Source organism: Filicampus tigris, chromosome 14 (genome assembly GCF_054856515.1).
Source record: "Filicampus tigris isolate MCC_2025a chromosome 14, RoL_Ftig_1.0, whole genome shotgun sequence".
In the NCBI taxonomy this organism is placed as follows: Eukaryota; Metazoa; Chordata; class Actinopteri; order Syngnathiformes; family Syngnathidae; genus Filicampus; species Filicampus tigris.
Genome location: NC_141230.1, coordinates 11,114,416 through 11,130,238, shown reverse-complemented (window position 1 = coordinate 11,130,238; position 15,823 = coordinate 11,114,416). Strand labels below are relative to the sequence as shown.

At 40.0% G+C, this 15,823-nt stretch overlaps 2 protein-coding genes across 2 annotated transcripts in view; one reads left to right on the top strand and one right to left on the bottom strand.

Annotated features, from left to right (window-relative positions):
- col4a1 (collagen, type IV, alpha 1) overlaps positions 1–2,575 on the bottom strand; it is a 37,043-nt gene extending 34,468 nt beyond the window's left edge. Inside the window, exons 1-2 of the mRNA XM_086052459.1 lie at positions 2,491–2,575; positions 1,619–1,793 (exon numbers count right to left, since the gene is read on the bottom strand). Of these exons, the coding sequence (XP_085908585.1) occupies positions 1,619–1,690 (72 nt within the window). The 5' untranslated portion in view covers positions 1,691–1,793; positions 2,491–2,575. The remainder of the gene's footprint in view (positions 1–1,618; positions 1,794–2,490) is intronic.
- col4a2 (collagen, type IV, alpha 2) overlaps positions 1,940–15,823 on the top strand; it is a 54,815-nt gene continuing 40,931 nt past the window's right edge. The window contains exons 1-3 of the mRNA XM_086052458.1: positions 1,940–2,082; positions 2,187–2,266; positions 2,341–2,392. Of these exons, the coding sequence (XP_085908584.1) occupies positions 2,229–2,266; positions 2,341–2,392 (90 nt within the window). The 5' untranslated portion in view covers positions 1,940–2,082; positions 2,187–2,228. The remainder of the gene's footprint in view (positions 2,083–2,186; positions 2,267–2,340; positions 2,393–15,823) is intronic.

Here is a 15,823-nt window from a genome sequence, read left to right as displayed (position 1 = left end):
TTGATGTGGGGAACTAACTCAGGAACCGGTGGGTTAAATGTTCAGGGCTCAGTGCTCTCCGGACTTCTGGACCAGAATATGCAAAACTGGAGGCAGTTTTGCTTCCTGCCAGGCTACCCCTGAGAAAGGCACCGCACAAAAACAACGGTTCAATTCCAGCTTCTTGAATGACAGTGCTGCATGATAGCCTTGTTTCCGTCAAATAATACAGTTTGGTACACTTTTTTTCATATTGGGTCATATTGGGTTTGATGTCTCATATTCATCTTTTCAAGTCAAACCCAAACCCAAATGTTTTCAGTTAACGCAAACATAAATGAATGGCCTTCACTGTTTCAATATTTTCAAAGGGAAGTGTTCACAATTGTTTGTGTTTCACCCATGGACAGCTCTCTGGTTTTCATGTTGGTTACAACTCTAACTAGTATAAATGTACACTTTAAAGGCAAATCTGAAACCCATTGGTGGTCAAAAATGGTCAAGTGTATCAAGGTAACTGGTCCATACTGAAGCATTTTTGTCTCCCTTCTGTTATGGAATGAAACGCAGCAGTTAGAGAGTGTAGCTTGTAAGCTTATGACAATAAACCGAACTTGAGCTATTCTGTTGATCTGTGTTTTTTCTGTGTGATATATCAGAGGTTCCCCAAACTTAGCGTCAAGGACACAAAATGGTTAGCAGTATCATTTCATAGCGTATAATTATCATACAGGCACACACTTTCTTGGCAAAGCGTTTTTAGAAAATCACAAAATTTGTGTTCGTTCATCATTAGTCAATAGATAGTATATGTCAAGATTATATATGACAACAGAGGATGTATTTTCTAAATTTGGGTCACGAGGAAAAGTACATTTCGAATTTTGTCTCGAGCTGAAGATGCTTAGGGAACATTGTGCTGTTTGATTATGTCTTTTGTGGGTGCAGTTCATTGTCACTGTGTCCAATGGAAAATGTGAGCCTTGAAATGTGCTTCCCCAAACCTACAAAAAAATAGTCATTTGTGTTTGATAAAAGAAAAAAAACCCACAAACTTTTCAAATGCATGTCAACATGAATGTGTTTGAAAGGCAAGTTGAAAGTGTATCATACATTAAAGAAGTGTACCGTGCGGCTTTCTTAGTACATGACCTACAAAATGTTCATATAAAAATGACATTGATTGTATTGATGAGTAATGTTCAATGAACTACATGTGAAGGCTACTAGTTCTGGATTGATAGTACATTACTCTTGACAAGATGATCAACTCACATATACAACGCCCTCCCAGTACTCAACCCCCCCATCCACCCCACCCCATGCCCCCAGGAAGGGGTGGGGGGGGGGGGTTGATGAGAGGCAGTAAGCGGGAGTTCAGAGTTGCATGCATGACAGCAGGAATAAAAGTACAGTACAGTACAGTTAATGATTTGAACTCTGCCTAAGTATGTAATTGAATTCAAGTAGTAAAGTGGCAGCACGTTGCAGGCATAAGAGAAGAGGGCAGAGCTGCTTCCACAGCAAGTAGTAATAATAATAATAATAATGATAATAATAATAACGAACCGCATAAAAGGGCACATCCTTAGTCACTTTTTGGAATACAAAAACACATTTTACAAAGAGTAAGACTGACCTCAGCCGTGGCATGGTCCACGCTTGACGAGACAGCCAGCAGGAGCAGGATAGTGGCGGCGGGCAGCAGCATCTCTGCTGCTGGGCGCACCGACTTTGTGTGTCCGCAAACAAGCACTTGAGTCTCGGCTTCTGTTTCCACTCGGTCAGCGGCGGAGCGCGCTCTGCACGTTGGCCTGCATGTTGTGTCCAGAAGCGATATGAAGTTCTGATCAAGGCGAGTGGGTTTCGTTTGGGGGCTTGCGCCACACCACACCTCTACAGCCAAACAAACCAAACCCCTCTCCACCCACGCCAACGACCACCCTAGCCCATCATGCGAACGAACACGACCAGTGCAAACACTTTGGACGTTTCGGCGTAAGGAGAGGATCCACTCGGCATACTTTGCTTGGCTTTTGGGAGGATATTCCAGAAAGTTTTTGCTGCGGAACGTCTTACCGCTCCATTACGCGCAAAACTCGGGTGAGTGCGTGTTAATGAATCCAGTGTAACATTGTAAACGGTTCGATGCAACTACCCAATGAGTACGTATAGCAGATTTTCGTTCACATTTGCTGTGTCCGTAGTCATGTTTTAAGAGCTGCGTGGCGTGGGGCTGTTTTGGAACTATGCAAGGGCATCACAACAGAGACGTGACGCATCTCAGGTGAGCGTGTGCATAAAGACCACTTGAACCAGTCTCAATGAAGATTTCCTCCTTCTCATCAATTAATTTTACAGGTTGCTGCTGCTGTGCGCCTGCGTGGCCGTCCTTGTGTCCGGAGCGCACGCGGTAAGTGTTTACCACACGTGTTATTGATTCAGGCTACTGTTTGGATCACGAGTGTCGAGATAATACGCGACATGTAAAGTGTGTGTTTAAAAGTTTACCGGTGTTTTTGCAGTAGGTTTCTCCGCGTGGGCACGTGTAGAGAGTGTGTAGTGTGCACAGAGTGGGAGTGTCACGCGTGGGGAGGATCTCCAAGCAAAGAGGGGTTTGGCCTTGGCATACCTTTGCTACAGTTGTACAAGAGTAAAAAAGACTCACATTTTTTAGACTTGGAATTTTGCAGGAATATAAGCGTAATATTGCATGAAAAAGGTGTTATTAAAAATATGATTTTATTTTCAAGATGATGATTAGAGAATTATTATTTTCTTCTTGTAATTTACCAGACATGTTTGCAATATTACATGGAGAAAAAAACGTAGATTGCAAGAGAAAAAAAACATGGTTTTTTTTTTAGAGAAATAAAAACAAATTCGCCAGAATAAAGAGATTTATAAAGGAATATAATATAAATATAAAGGATATGGTAATTGTAGGGGGCGCTAATCAGCATTTACATCTCAGGTGTCAAACTCAATGAGGAGGCCAGTTCAGGACATCATTTTATGTGGCCCATCATTAAAATAAATTGAAAAATAGTCGGAGAAACGATTATTTACCGCAATGAAAAAAGTTTTTGTTGAATTTACTAAATTTTATTTTGACAAAATATAATCAACTGGATCCAGTTACGTCATTTTTTTTAAAGTAAACTATACAACTACTTCAAATATACAATGAACTCCCACATATTTGCAGCTCACTAGTCACAAGCTCACTCTTTCATATTTTTTCTGTCGATTAACTTTTTGTTGAAAAATGTCTGAAGTTATTTAGCAAAATAAAAGGTTAATATGAAAACAGTATTTGATGTGAAAGATGTATGTTGAAGTGATTCATTGCAGTGTTTTCAGACCATTGTTTGTGGTACAGTTACTGTTTTAACTATGAATGTAGGTTATTCTAAATGTTATTTGGGGCAGGGGGTTGGGGGGGTGGCATTACTACTCATGTTTTTTTTTTTTTTTGCTATTGGCAGAAGCGCTCGGTTCTGATCCACCGTGAATCACTGAGCTTTGCTGTAGTTTGTTCACATGTCGCCAGCACAACAACTTAATTGGTCAGAAGTTTTGGGAAAATTTTGTTGTAAAAATTGATCTGAGAGATGGGAACGTTGCAAACACACGCAATTGCTATTTGGCTATTTGGAGCCACACCCTGCAAAGATAGGCACAGGCACATGCTTTTTTTTATAGTGGAACATAAGTCCTCAGGTTGTGGTCTACTGGTTTAATAATGAAATCGGTCACAAACTTCACAATGTGAATCTGTGATGATTTTTAGCTTGGTTTCCACCAAAGTGGTTCAGGTCGGAGTTGTTGCACCAAGAACTACTTTGCTGCATCATTTTGGCAGTTGCACGTACGTTAGTTGTGTTTTCGATTTGCTTTTTGGCAACTTATTCAGAGCGTTGGATGCTGAGCATTTCCACTGTCATATGAAACAAATCTCTCAGATGAAGGGTTATTTTCGGATGAAAAAGGTGCTTGTTGTCTTGTGTTTTTATCAGATTTGGGTTTAAAAGCATGTGACACAGCACAGGTCCTCTATGTATTGTGCTGCTCTGCTCCAAGACTGTACTAACAGGGACAGTGGACTCATTTTAGTTTGAGTCAATGTTCTGTTTTTAGGAAAATTTAACATTAAAATGACTTACAGTTGTAAGTCAGTAAGTAAAACAAGCTGAGGCTGTATTTACACTAAAGGTCTTACATGGAAAATTACAATTTACCAACTTTCAAGTGTCCTACATATAATATCACTGTGCTTTGATGATGTGCTGGAATCTCGTTTCTGGCAGAGAGTTGCTTGTAAACTTTTTTTTTTTCTCTATTAGTTATATAGTTTGGACTGATGCTTCCTTGCTTTGCTTAAAAAGGCAGATGAACTGAATATTACAACTTTTAATTCCACTGCTCATTATTTCCCTATTTTTGGACCTTCCATTTAATGCTGTAGTTTTTGGGGGGAATTATGTTTGAGTACATGTGTTTTCATATAGCAATCCCCCAGTATTTGCAGGGGATAGGCATTGAGCTCTGCCACAATCAGTGAAAACCCTTGAGTAGTTGAACTCACCCTGAAAAAATGTGTGTTGTTGTCTATGCTAATAGTTTTAACCATAAATAGCTTCTTCCCGACATACAAAGCTTGTCTTTCAAACAAAATGTGGACTTTAACATACTATCTTGACAACTGGATACTACTTTCTTATTTAGACTGGGCTTTGGCGCCATCTTAGGTCATTTCAGATAGAGCACAAAAACATAAAGTGTTACAATGAATAGCTGGGAATTCAAAGAAAAAAATGCAAATTTGTGAATAGTGAGCCACAAATATGTGGAGTTTTTTTTGTACATCTGCATTTTGATGAGAAAGGGTATGAGGGTTTAACTAAATGTCCCAAGTAGAATTATTCCACTATTATTTTTGGGAGAGTCTCTCTCTGAATGTTCTGAACATGATTCCATACTTGTTGCTCTGAGCAGATTAAGAATTTGTGTTATAGTGCGCATGTAGATCAACTCTATAGCCAAAGCCTTGTTGTACTTCTTTAGCCAGCAAACTTGTTGAGCGTGATCAACAGTGCCTCTGCTGGTTGCAGCCAAGTAGTGCACTCCATTTTGTCTCTGTGGTAACTAGATGCAATTCATTAACAATCAATTTGCTACAATAAACCTAATTCTTGGCGCATGTGGTTACCATTCAATTAATCAATTATGTAAATCCCTAGTCATATATCGATAAGGCATGATTTGGAAATGAGTGTATCATATTACATGAACCTTTTTTTTTTTTTTTTTGCCAAGACGAGATTGACATATCCAAATTCCACACCATAAGAGGGAAATGCTGTGATGTTATTATGATAGTCATACATACAAAAATAACAAGCTTGCTACTAAACCTATTGAAAATAAACATCTGGTTGAACTTTTTTTCAGCAGCCTTAAAAATAAAACTCACAGTTCAAATAAAGCATTATCCAAATCTCTCTCTATTACACCAGGGAACACAATTTTGCTATGCTAGCTTTCTGTTTGTAGATATTGATAGTACTGACCTATTGGGAGCTGCACACACCTCTCACTGCACTGTCTCGATTGTGACTGCACTAACAAGTTGCCACGTAGCTCTAGATGAGTCCAGTTGTAATCAGCTTTTCATACTACAGTCTTACTATGGCTAATCAGTGGAATTTTGCTTATCTGGAGGGTAAGCTGTGGAGACAAAACTTGACATGAAAAGAAAAACTGACTGCAATTTTGGAATCAGCATGTCAATTTTAGTTTTAATCGGCATACAAACCTAACACAACGGAGGTTTTGTTTTTTTAAATTGATTCCCAGTGTTTTTGATGCGCAGAAATGTTTTCCCACCATTGTGCTGCATTGTTATTCATGTCAATGTAGGTCATCGTTGAATCTGGTGCCAATTGATTGGCCAAATAGAAGAAACTGTTATAGTGAGCAAAACTGAATTAGATTGTTGAGCTCAGTGGAATGTTGTCCAATATTCACACATTCCCGCACACATTCAAATAGTTGCTGAAAGGAGATGAACAAGAAAGTCTGTTTTGAAACACACCAATCACCAGGAAACGTGCAACTCATAACGCATCTCCTTGCGGTGTTTCCCATCTCGCTGCACATTGCAACATATGTTTCTGTTCAATTTCATATCCCAAACCTCACCCACGGGAGGTTGCTGGATCTCTCAAGCAGATCCCCACCTCTGCTTAACAACTTTTTCCCACCATCCATCCTCCATGCGATGTTTTGGGGATCCCCCTCTTCTCTATGGGGAATAACACGCTCAAGATGTTAAGATTGATCAGATCTTTTTACTCCGCATTTGCCAACCTCTTGCATTGTAAACAAACAGGAAAAGTGGCGTTCTTGTTCACAACAGAAAGATATCATCTTGAATGGATGGATGGATGGCTGGATGGATGATTGCATATATGGGCGTCATTTAAGAGTTAACGCAGTTCACAATTACTCCTTTAATTATTATTTATTTTGCCTTTTCTGCCAATGTTTCTACAATTTCTAGTACAACCTGATGTGTTGGACAGCCAAAGAATATGGTTTTATGTTCACCAAGTTTGTTTTTCTTCCAATGGTTTGTGACGTTTTAACAATGGAAAAATGAATGCGCATGTGGTGAAACCCCAGTGTTAAGTTCTATACAAATATACTATATCTGGAAATGTAACACTGGGTATGTGGTTTAGTAGACCTAGATCTAGCTATTTAAGAAAGCAAAGATCAACTACTGAGCTAATGAGAGCATAAACATACTTCCCAACACACAGAACCTCTCTCATCAGTTGGAGGAAGGAAAGCTCTTGAGACTATAAATGCTAACAGGATGTATCGAATCGGAGGCTTTGATTCACGTGCGTCTGAGAAGATATTTCAAGATGTGTTGGAGCGAGATGGATTGAGTGGGTGGGTCGGCGGTCTTTTGGCAGCGGATGTTTTGGGAATGGGATCTGTGCTGGAGAAAGAAGCGATTCATGCTACAGATTTCCTACTGTACCTGGCGGCCTAGCAGCTGAATCTGCTTTACCAGTTAACTTGTCACTTCATTGATTGTTGTGGTCTGCGTTTTTTTTTCTCAGGGGTCCGGTATTGTGTTCCAAGGTACAGTCAAACTTGATCAAACTTTGGTTGATTATCAACTGCAATAGAAATGTTATCTTACCAACAATCCACCGCACTAAAAATAAGAGACGTGGTCGGTCGATGTGGTTAGACGGCACAAATTGATGTTGTGTTGTCATTGTTTTAAAATTAACATTGTCGCAATGCTTGCATGAGATCTAAGCACAACAATCTTGAACAGTAACAAACAGCAAGACTAATGATTTTTTTTTCTTTTCTATCAGAGATGCAAGTAAACTTTTCAGGATTATTTTTTGCACTGATTCCGAATCTGCCCTCATTTTTTTTCTCTAGCACTTCAGGTTTTCATGATAATAATAGTAATAAGATAATAAAAACTAATATAATACGTAACATAGTAATGTATTTATTAATTAAGGCTTTGGGTCAGCAACAGGTGGAATTTTTTTCTGAAAATGTCATAGCTAATCTGCATGGTAAAACCCATATTGTGCAAGATTTTATAGGTCAAACGTAAAAAAAATAAAAAATAAAAATAAATAAAATCCAATATATCAAAACCCTGATGTATTAGAAAAAAAGGAAAGACATTTTAAATGGTCAATAAAGGGTTGTGGTAGTTTGTTTCAATCTCAAAGTGAGGGCTTCTTTAAAAAAAAAAAAAAAAAAAGCATTCAGCTCACTGTGCGATTTAGCCAATAAATCCCTTTTTGATGTGAACATGTGGCATGTGATATTAAAGGGAGTCACCTCCGACACGTGAGCAACCTCCTGAGGGTGATTGTTTTATGCGTCTGAGTCGAGAGGAAGATGTCTGCCTGCGATAAAACGAGGGAAACTGGCGAATGTAACGCTTGGCCAAATAGTGTCGGTGATACGAAAAGTCAGCCATAACAATCGGTGGAAGAGCCCATTGTGCTGTGCGGCAGGCAGCCAAAAGACATGCGCGCTGCGGTGCGTACGGCTTAGCCGGCATCGCGGCGACGAGAGTGCATCCATAGGCGGTGGGCGAGGGACTGAAGAGAGGTGGTGGTCACCTTCAGAGGTTGATGACAGTGTCAGTGTTATCGATGAATGGGCATGTGCTTGTGTGGCCGTTTGTTGCCACAAGGGGTTATTTTCTGCACAATGACGAGACTTGATGATGATCGGTTTCAGCATTGTGATCCTTAAAGAGGAGTCAACTCAAACATTTTTTTAAGAATATGTTCTTCGCAGGCCCACTAGTTGAAAAAGAGCATTCTGATTAATATTGCCTTTGTGGAATATGAGTTAAGCAACAAAATCCACCCATTTTTAGCCATCTCTGGGGGCGGCCATTTTATCTCTTCCGTCGACTGAAAATGACTCCACACACTAAAACAGGTGGCTAAAAACGGGTGGATTTTGCTGCTTAACTCATATATCATATTAATCATATTGTCTTATTTCAGCTCGTGGGCCTGCATAGAACATATTCTTGAAAAAAATATGTTTGTGTTGACCTACGCTTTAAGGAAAGATCTGCTTAATTTGGCTCTCGGGTTAGGTTTGAATATACGCACAGTATGTCACCAAACATGGACGCTGTGTTATTTTAAAAGTTTCGACACACAATGCATGAGTAACTCACCTACGATAGGCCTGATTTTGCTTTTTTTCAAAAGAAGAATGACATATGAATTTTGGCACCTGCATTGTTGCAGTTCCACTTTCTCACAACATTTCTGACACAAGAGTGTACACTAATGTTAGACACCATCCTATATCTTGCACTCAACTCCGATTCAAAAGTGAGGCAGATGAACAAAAAATGTAGTGGTAATGGTCTAATTATGTGTGCATTCGTCTGCTTTTCCTTTTCGCACGTGCACAAAGTGTGACATGTGTTTATCTGGGCTAAATGTCACTTTTATGGGGAACATCCTGAGCTGAGCATTGTGTGACGACTACATAGATTATCCAGAGAAAGTCTCTAAACAGGAAAAGGAAGGAGGGTGGAGTTCAATGTGTCAGAGTTTCTTTACAGCCCTGCTGGACCTCACATATTTTGGCTACCTCATATGAGTGGCATTGTTAACCCCTCGCTGATTGGGAGTACATGTGTACTGTATTACATGTCAGTATCTTTTATTCATGCAATTAAGGTGTGATCAGTTGAAGCACAACTTAATCCAGTTTCCACCTGTGATTAGTGGGGAAAAAGTAGTCTGACCCATAAAAATAAAAAAAATAAAAATCAGCCTTTGCAACGATACAGTAATGGCACTGTTAGAAAGGTATTCACTGAACAATTTTGCTATAGTCATTAAAAAGATCTGTTCTGCTTTATGAATTAATTTTCAAAACCAGGTATGATTTTTAGCACAATTTGTTGACATTGAGATATTTGAATTTTGTAAGAGTGCAATGAAGGCAACGAGTTCCAGTGGAAGAGTCACAATTGTGCATGGTATGCTGCTTGGTGCTAGGAATTGAAAGGTTTAAACCCAAAATGTAGCAAAATCTGAGAACAATTATATGTGTTTTGCTTGGACTGTTGATTACAACAACAGCAGTGGTCAGCTGCCATAAAATGGTCGACTCCACGGAACACAGATGTGAAGCCGCTCTCACAAACATTGCTTAGTTTAATACAGCTAAATACCAAACAACATTTTCAAGCATTTTTCAGTTTATATCAAATGCTTGAGTGTGTTTTTCAACATTGTTCTTCACTTTACACAGGAATCATAAATTTGACACATTCTTTATATTTTCATTTTTGAATATAATCAGTCGTGGTCCCAAGGTGTGTGTATGTAAAATAAAACTATTATAAGAATTGTAAGATATTTATCAAACTGCTATTATTCAATTGCAGGTAATGATATGAGACACAATGCTAAAATAATGCAGAGCACCACTACAAATTATGGTTATATTAACACAGTTGTAAAGGCAAATTTCTTCTTTTTGTTTGGTTGTACAGTTGTACCTAATAAAGTCCATTCAGTGATTACTTTAGTGCAACCAGAAGTAGTAAAACCCAGCAGCTGACTTTTATTTGGCAGTTTGAGTGTGCATTATATGGATAATCCCTACATAATCTGGATTTCCATAAGAAATGGAAGGACACATTGGTCCCAACAGGCTACAATGAGAGGATCCCAAATCTTCAGTGAGTCCAATCAGTCATTCGACTGGTCAGTGCAGCTATTGCCGTTGCCGTTCTTCCTTTTATAGCCTCATGCAGCCACGCGTCACTATCACGGTTGTCTTGTGTACCCGAGTGCTCATTTATCTCTCTAAAGGTCATTCTATGGCCTGTCCTCCCTCGCTCTGAGTATTCCCTTTGTCACATTCAAACTCCGTTCTCGTCACGTGTGTCTCAGGATTCATTTACGTGGATGATGTAGTTCAAAACGTGCTCGCATAGTGAATGGATTCGTCGACTTTTACTGTTTTGCTAAGCCTGCAGATGGTACGACTCCATCGCATCTGATATCTGCCTCCAAGGACAATTTGTGTCCAAGCTGTATAAAGGTCCTCCTCCATATGAGAGGCACCCACCTTCCTATTTCCACACCAGTTGCGCTCTAATTGCCGAGACTGACCGAGTTATCTTATCTATGTCACGCGAGAAACTCATTTTACATGCACACTTTGTGATAACTTCTTGACCGAGCCTCCTCACTCGTCTCTCTTTATTTTCTTTTCAGTCTTTTTTACCATTTCACACAGGAAAGTGCAAACATAGCAACATTTGATTGTGTCACCAACATCATTCTAAATCCAGATAAAACATCACAGGAACTGTTATGGAAAGCTCCAAAAACATTTCAGTATGTTTTCCACGCCTTTTCCCGGGATTTCTTTCGTCAGGTATCCGACCGGCTAAAATAGAATAATGGGTAGAGGTTATAAGACCACATTGCTGCTTTGGTATGCACAAAACACTGATTTGAACTAAAAAAAAAAAAAACTGTTACAAAACTCCCATTTTCCTAAATTAGCCGCATTTTCTTCATTTTCTTCAGGCTTCTAATGGGCTAAAATGGCCTATGAGAAGATGTTGTACAGTAGCATAGCACCACCTGTTGTTTCAGCATGCACCTGAAAGGTTTCAATTGTGTTTTATATGGGCAGAGATTATTTTTTTTTAAATATCATTTTCTGTTCCCATTGTTTCCTCTGGGAAAAATTATTTTGAAGTTCGAACAAATCCGAGGTCGACCAGCATCCCGAAATAGATTGTGTTCAACTTCAGAGGGCTTTATCAGTATTTTCTATACTGTCAGGCTTCTCACATCTCCATCCATATGTGAACCGCTTCCCGATCGTCCCATTTGGACGTCACACAACTTCTGATTGTGGGAGTGAGCAGCGATCCTTTTCCCAAACATCATCTGACAGGTCAGTGTGAGCAGAGGTCCAGAATAGATTTAAATTGGATCTAATCCCATCCCCATTTAGCTCACGCTAACCGCAGGAAGTGTTGATTAGGAGCGTGGTCCACTGGGGAATGAAGTAGAGTCTGTGTATGACCTGAAGCCAGCGCAAGGCGAGGCAAGGTCCACTTGGGTCAGGCAAAAGGGCAGAAATGACAGTTGTGTTTACAGCCTGGCCAGAGGAGCACAGCGGGAGTTTGCGGTGCTCTTCAACTGAAGAACATGCTGCCTTCCTAAATTTGCAATGTGACCTGATCTTTGTGTCTCTAGGCCTCCTTTTCATCACCCCCCCCCCCCAATTTTGCTTAATTTGAATGGCAATAAATCACAGACAAATATGAAACCAAGAGGACAAGTCTCCTTGCGAAACCAGTCTGCCTCACTTTCCATAATGGTTCTTACGAAGCCTTGGGGATGAAATCATTGCAGTAAAAAAAAAAAAATACTTTCATGCAATCTTAACTAGTTTCAGTAGTTTTTGAAAAAACATCTGCCCAAGTAGGAAATGGCAGTTGGATCTCCCACTGATTGAGGGTTAGAGTCTCCTTCCCCCTCTTTCTGCATTCTTGCTCAAGTTCATGAACATTTCCATGGTCGTGGTGACATTTAGCTCCAAACAAGAGCCGCCACATCATTTCTACAGCAAAAAAAAAAAGAGTGTAGTATGTTTACGATGGCAAAGGGGATGAAGGTCTCTGAAAAAGGGAATAGCCCAAGGGTAGCCACTGGGGGTTTTGGGGTGACCGGAGAAGCCATCTGTCTTTTTAGCATAAGAAATTGTACACATTTGGCTTTGGACAAGTTTATGGACATTGACTCCATAGATCATCAAAAATACTTAAACGGTGACGTCGTTCTTCAGCACACACAATCGCTTGGTCAGTTGGTGGTCCTTTTCTGTAAGTCTCTAAAACAGCTGGATTCCTTGGAATAAAATCCTGTAGTTCTCAAGTTTTCACTGTCCGACATTTATACATCAGACCAGATCCAGGCGCTTACGTCATCACACTTTTGTGTGTGTTTCTGTGTGTGGCTTGATGGCGGATCTTCTGTTACGGCAGCTATTTTGCATGATTGCCATGTGACAGAAACTTATAGCTGTGTCCTCGTCCAGAGAGTGCGCACTTCAAAGGAATTATCCAACAGTGTTCATTAAGGCAACACCATCAGCAAAAACTGCAGGAGACGCTACCTTCCTAGAGATTTCCCGATTGTGTGACGTTCCCACCCTTCTACTTATGTCAAGATGCTGGTGGCCACATGCTAGTGTTAAGATTTAAGATTCAATATATCTGGCTTTAACTGTTCAAATGAGTCCACATCTTGGGATATGGGAGGCTACAAAGAATAGTGGCATGGCATCTTCCAAAAAAAAATGAAAAGAAGGCCAACTGAAATGGGGGAGCCTTCGTACGTCATTGGCTTTCAAACGCAGCCTTGTCAGGATGCAGCCACTGAATTGGGACGGGCATTATTTTGTTGAACCGTTTATTGTTTATTTAACCTTTATTATATTGTACTTGTTGATCTCGTTAAATTAATATGAATGTGACCGCCTAAATATGTTAAAGGACTGTGTTGCTATGTAGGCCTACTGCTAAAATGTGAGCGAGCTCAAATCTGACTCAACCATTGTTTCATTGAGTATTCATCCAATATCTTATTCATCCACCGATCCTTGGCCCAGTTTTCAATTTGGTGACAAACAATTTTCCAGTTTCCTACTGTTTTTCCGTTTGTGCACATGTTCTGTCAGGGCTGGTTTGATAGATTGGATTTTCAACAGGAAGTTAATGGTGTTGCGGCAGGATGTAGAATTTGCAGTAATAAAGCCATGGTGAAAACACATCTTCCAGAATTTTTTTTTTTTTTTTTATCACTCCAATGAAAGCCTTTGGGAGATCTGGTGCAAAATCAAGATATGCCTCAGCTAGAATAGTAAGTCCAACACAAACATGACTATGTTTGGCATGATGCTTGTTCAGCTTGACTTCTTTTTAGAATGTTTGTTTCCAGAGCAGATCTGATTGAGTTGTTTCGGGCTATTGTTGCAGGACAAAGACAAACAGAAAACATTTCCACTTGACACGCTGTCCTCCTTTTTAAAGCCATTTTGGTTGAAGCAACTTCCATGTACTGTTTCACAAATGCACTGGGGGAACATTTCCTACTTCCCATACAAAAATCACATTGACAGGCTGTAACAATAAGAAGCACAACTTTAGTTCACTCATTTGCTGTTTTAACTCCAATAAAAATGACAGTAGGCCATCTAGACAGTAGACACATCTCTTTTCTCTTTATAGCCTGGAATTAAGATACGGCAATATTTAAACAAAATTAATGTTTCAACTAAAATTTTGGCCTACTCTCAAAAATTAAACAATGTAATAAAGTACTGCTGACTTCCAGCCCTCCAAAGTGATTATTCATTTATTCATTCTATCATTCATCAAATGATATTTAAAATGATATTGAACGGGAAAAAAAACAACATATTTTTGTTTTAATACATGGACCGAATGGCGGCACGGTGGTCGACTGGTTAGCACGTCCGCCTCACAGTTCAGAGGTCGTGGGTTCGATCCCGGCTCCGGCCTCCCTGTGTGGAGTTTGCATGTTCTCCCCGTGCCTGCGTGGGTTTCCTCCGGGTACTCCGGTTTCCTCCCACATTCCAAAAACATGCATGGTAAGTTGATTGGATACTCTAAATTGCCCCTAGGTGTGATTGTGAGTGCGGATGTTTGTCTCTGTGTGCCCTGCGATTGGCTGGCAACCAGTTCAGGGTGTCCCCCGCCTACTGCCCAAAGACAGCTGGGATAGGCTCCAGCACGCCCCGCGACCCTTGTGAGGATAAGCGGTACAGATAATGGATGGATGGACATGGACCGAATCAAATGCAATGTCAGAGAAGTCAATGGTGGCAACTGGTAAGTCATAATGACGACATACTGTAACTAGCAAGAATGTGATTGAACAGTAGAAAAGTAATGATGCGCTTAAATATGTAGCAGAAACAATAAACGTTAGCCTTCAGAATTGTCCGCTTAAAGAATAACCCTATGTAGTTACTTTAGTCTGAGCATCTTGAGGAAAAGTGTTTCCGTTGTTCAATCAGTGAGTAAGCATGCTTGTCAGCTAGCAGAGGGGAGTATCCCACACCCACACTGATGCATCAAGCCGTCGTGTTTCCTTTACAGATGTGACGTGTCTCGCTGTGAGTGAACAGTTGTTTCATATACAGCCAATCTGTGATTTAAGCCACATCATTAGCGTAAAACATGTCAGCTGTTGTCCTGGCAAGCCGCTAACAGACAAACCTTTCATAAATGAAGGAGGTGCTGAAAATGCACAAACACACAAAGAATCATTAATACAGCACAATTTCTCACAATGTCTAAAGTGAGCATAATGGGTTCGTCCGTAAACCTACATTCACCACATCCAGGTGGTAAGAGTCTTTGGTTAGCAGCGGTACATATGATGCTATGATGAACATGCATTTACATGTGTTTTGTTTTGCGTGGTTTTTTTTTGGTTTTTTTTGAGTCAGACATTGCTGTCATCTGCTAAACATGTTCTTTTAAAACTTTGCACCAAGCCCAATTGGGTTCATTCAATACTTTCGATTTAAACACTGCTTGGCCAGCAGTACTATAGGCCCGTAATGGCCCAAAAAAAAAAAACAATTCAGATGCATTTTCGGATATTCTGGGCGGCACGCTGTCAACTGGATAGCACGTCCACCTCACAGCGCTGAGGTCCAGGGTTCGATTTCTATTTTCACAAGCGTCGGCTCTAAAGATCTAAGGCAAGCACTGATTTGACTTTGTTTTGCCACCAAAACTCAAACTAAATGTCTCCCAAATAAAATAGCCAAAATCTGAAATCTGGAAAGGACAGCTGAAAAGTAACACAGTTTCCTTTGCACTTCCTGCATGTGGTATTTACAATGCAGTATATGGACATACACTAACTATTCTTTGTCATTATGTGACTACAAAATACAAAAGGAGAGAAACAGTTAATTACCATAATTTTGTATCTACCTTCGCCACTGATTGCGCCTTTATTTCTACTCTCTCTGCTCTTCTTTCTATAAGCGTAGTCCATCCATTCATTCATCTTCTATAGCTTATCATCATTCGGATCACAGGTGAGCTACAGCCGGTCTCATTTGCTTTTGAATGAAAAGCATGGAAAAAGGACTCAAGAGCCTTTGTTAAAAAAAAATAAAAAAAATTAAAAATCTCCAATCGCAGACCCACGTATCACTTGTTAATTTAATCTCTATC